The following is a 1,482-nucleotide window of genomic DNA, read 5'->3' as shown; positions in this document are numbered from 1 at the left end:
TCTGTCTGTCTGTCTGTCTGTCTGTCTGTCTGTCTGTCTGTCTGTCTGTCTGTCTCTCTCCTCTCTCTCTCTCTCCCTCTCTCTCTCTCTCGTTCTCCCTCCCTCTCTCTCTGTGGGAGTTTATCTCACAGCTGTAACAACATAGACACAAGAACAGCAGATGGGAGATTTTTCTATCTATATGTCAGCGTGTCTGTCTGTTTCTCTCCACCTCTGGCCCTTTCTCCTTCTCTCTCTCTCTCTCTTTCGCTCTCTCTCTCTCTCTCTCTCTCTCTCTCTCTCTCTCTCTCTTTCTCTGTGTGTTCAAAATAGTAGTGAAAGTGCTGTAAAAGCCACAGTTTAGCACAAGCCATGTATGTTTGTTTGTTCACCACAGGCGTGCACGTTAGAGCAGTCCAAGGCTTTCTTGGACCGCCTGGTTCGAGTCTCGGAGCTGCAGCTGCTGCAGTATGATGCCCTGATGGTCATTGATGACGTGGAAAAAGGACGTGAGTCTTTTGTGGCCTGGTGGTTTTGTTGTTGTTGTAATTGTTGTGGTTGTTGTTGTTTTTTATTTTTGTTTTTTTGCTCACTGATTTGTTGACTTTATCATCTCCCTCACCCCCCCTCCCCCCTCTCTCTTTTTCTCTCTCTCTGTCTGTCTCTGTTTATCTCTCCCTGTCTTTCTCTATCTCTCTTTGTCTGTCTGTCTCTGTCTCTGTGTCTCTTTCTCTGTGTGTCTCTCTCTGGGCAGTTAGCCAGTTGGCGGGTGCTCTGGTATGGTTTGCTTTTTTCCCCTATCAGACTTCTATCATCTGTACTTAATTGTGTTGCAAGTGCCGTGAAACTCTTCCCAAAGTATCTCTCTCCTATCTCTCTGATGTGGTTTGCTTGTTCTTGCCTATCAAACATCTATCATCCTTTTCTTTCCTCCTTTTATTTGTATGTTACTCTCTAGTAACATCTCTAAGCTTCATCATTTACCTGACCTAATCGTGTTGCTAGTGCCGTAAAACTCTTACCAAAGTCTCTCTGTCCCCTATTGAACATCTATCGTCCTTTAAATCTCAGCTCTAGTAACATCTCTAAGCTTTAGCTCTTACGTGACCTACTAGTGTTGCAAGTGCCCTAAAATCTCTGGTAATTAAGCTAAAAGTTAAACCGTTGATGACCATTATTGACCGCTGATGATGTCATCAGGTGTGGAGCCGACCCGCTACCCGACCAGTGAGCTGATCCGTCGGAAGAACGCCGGAGAACCGCTGGAGGATGAGGAGGATAAGGATGCTCTACCTAGGGGGAAGGCTAACTGGATCGGTATGTGTTGTTGTTGTTGTTGTTGTTGTTGTTGCTGTAGTTGTTGTTGTTGTTGTTGTTGTTGTGGTGGTGGTGGTGGTGTTATTGGTGTTGTTGTTGTTGCTGTTGTTGTTGTTGTTGTTGTTGTTGTTGTCATCATATATGATGATGATGACGATGATGATGATGATTATATTTATTATTATT

The 1,482-nt window shown here is 44.3% G+C and overlaps 2 protein-coding genes across 2 annotated transcripts in view; both read left to right on the top strand.

Annotated features, from left to right (window-relative positions):
- The window catches only part of LOC101855202, a 3,277-nt gene extending 3,132 nt beyond the window's left edge, over positions 1 to 145 (top strand). The window contains exon 3 of the mRNA XM_005103718.1: positions 132 to 145. Within this exon, the coding sequence (XP_005103775.1) occupies positions 132 to 145 (14 nt within the window). The remainder of the gene's footprint in view (positions 1 to 131) is intronic.
- A 209-nt stretch (positions 146 to 354) lies between these two features.
- The window catches only part of LOC106012486 (coiled-coil domain-containing protein 180), a gene marked incomplete in the record, with an annotated part of 2,497 nt that continues 1,369 nt past the window's right edge, over positions 355 to 1,482 (top strand). Inside the window, 2 exon segments of the mRNA XM_035971158.1 lie at positions 355 to 488; positions 1,180 to 1,297. Of these exon segments, the coding sequence (XP_035827051.1) occupies positions 356 to 488; positions 1,180 to 1,297 (251 nt within the window).

The sequence above is a fragment of the Aplysia californica genome, unplaced genomic scaffold (genome assembly GCF_000002075.1).
Source record: "Aplysia californica isolate F4 #8 unplaced genomic scaffold, AplCal3.0 scaffold00387, whole genome shotgun sequence".
NCBI lineage: Eukaryota > Metazoa > Mollusca > Gastropoda > Aplysiida > Aplysiidae > Aplysia > Aplysia californica.
Note: the sequence above shows the minus strand (reverse complement) of the source record. Positions and strands in the feature narration are given on the sequence as shown.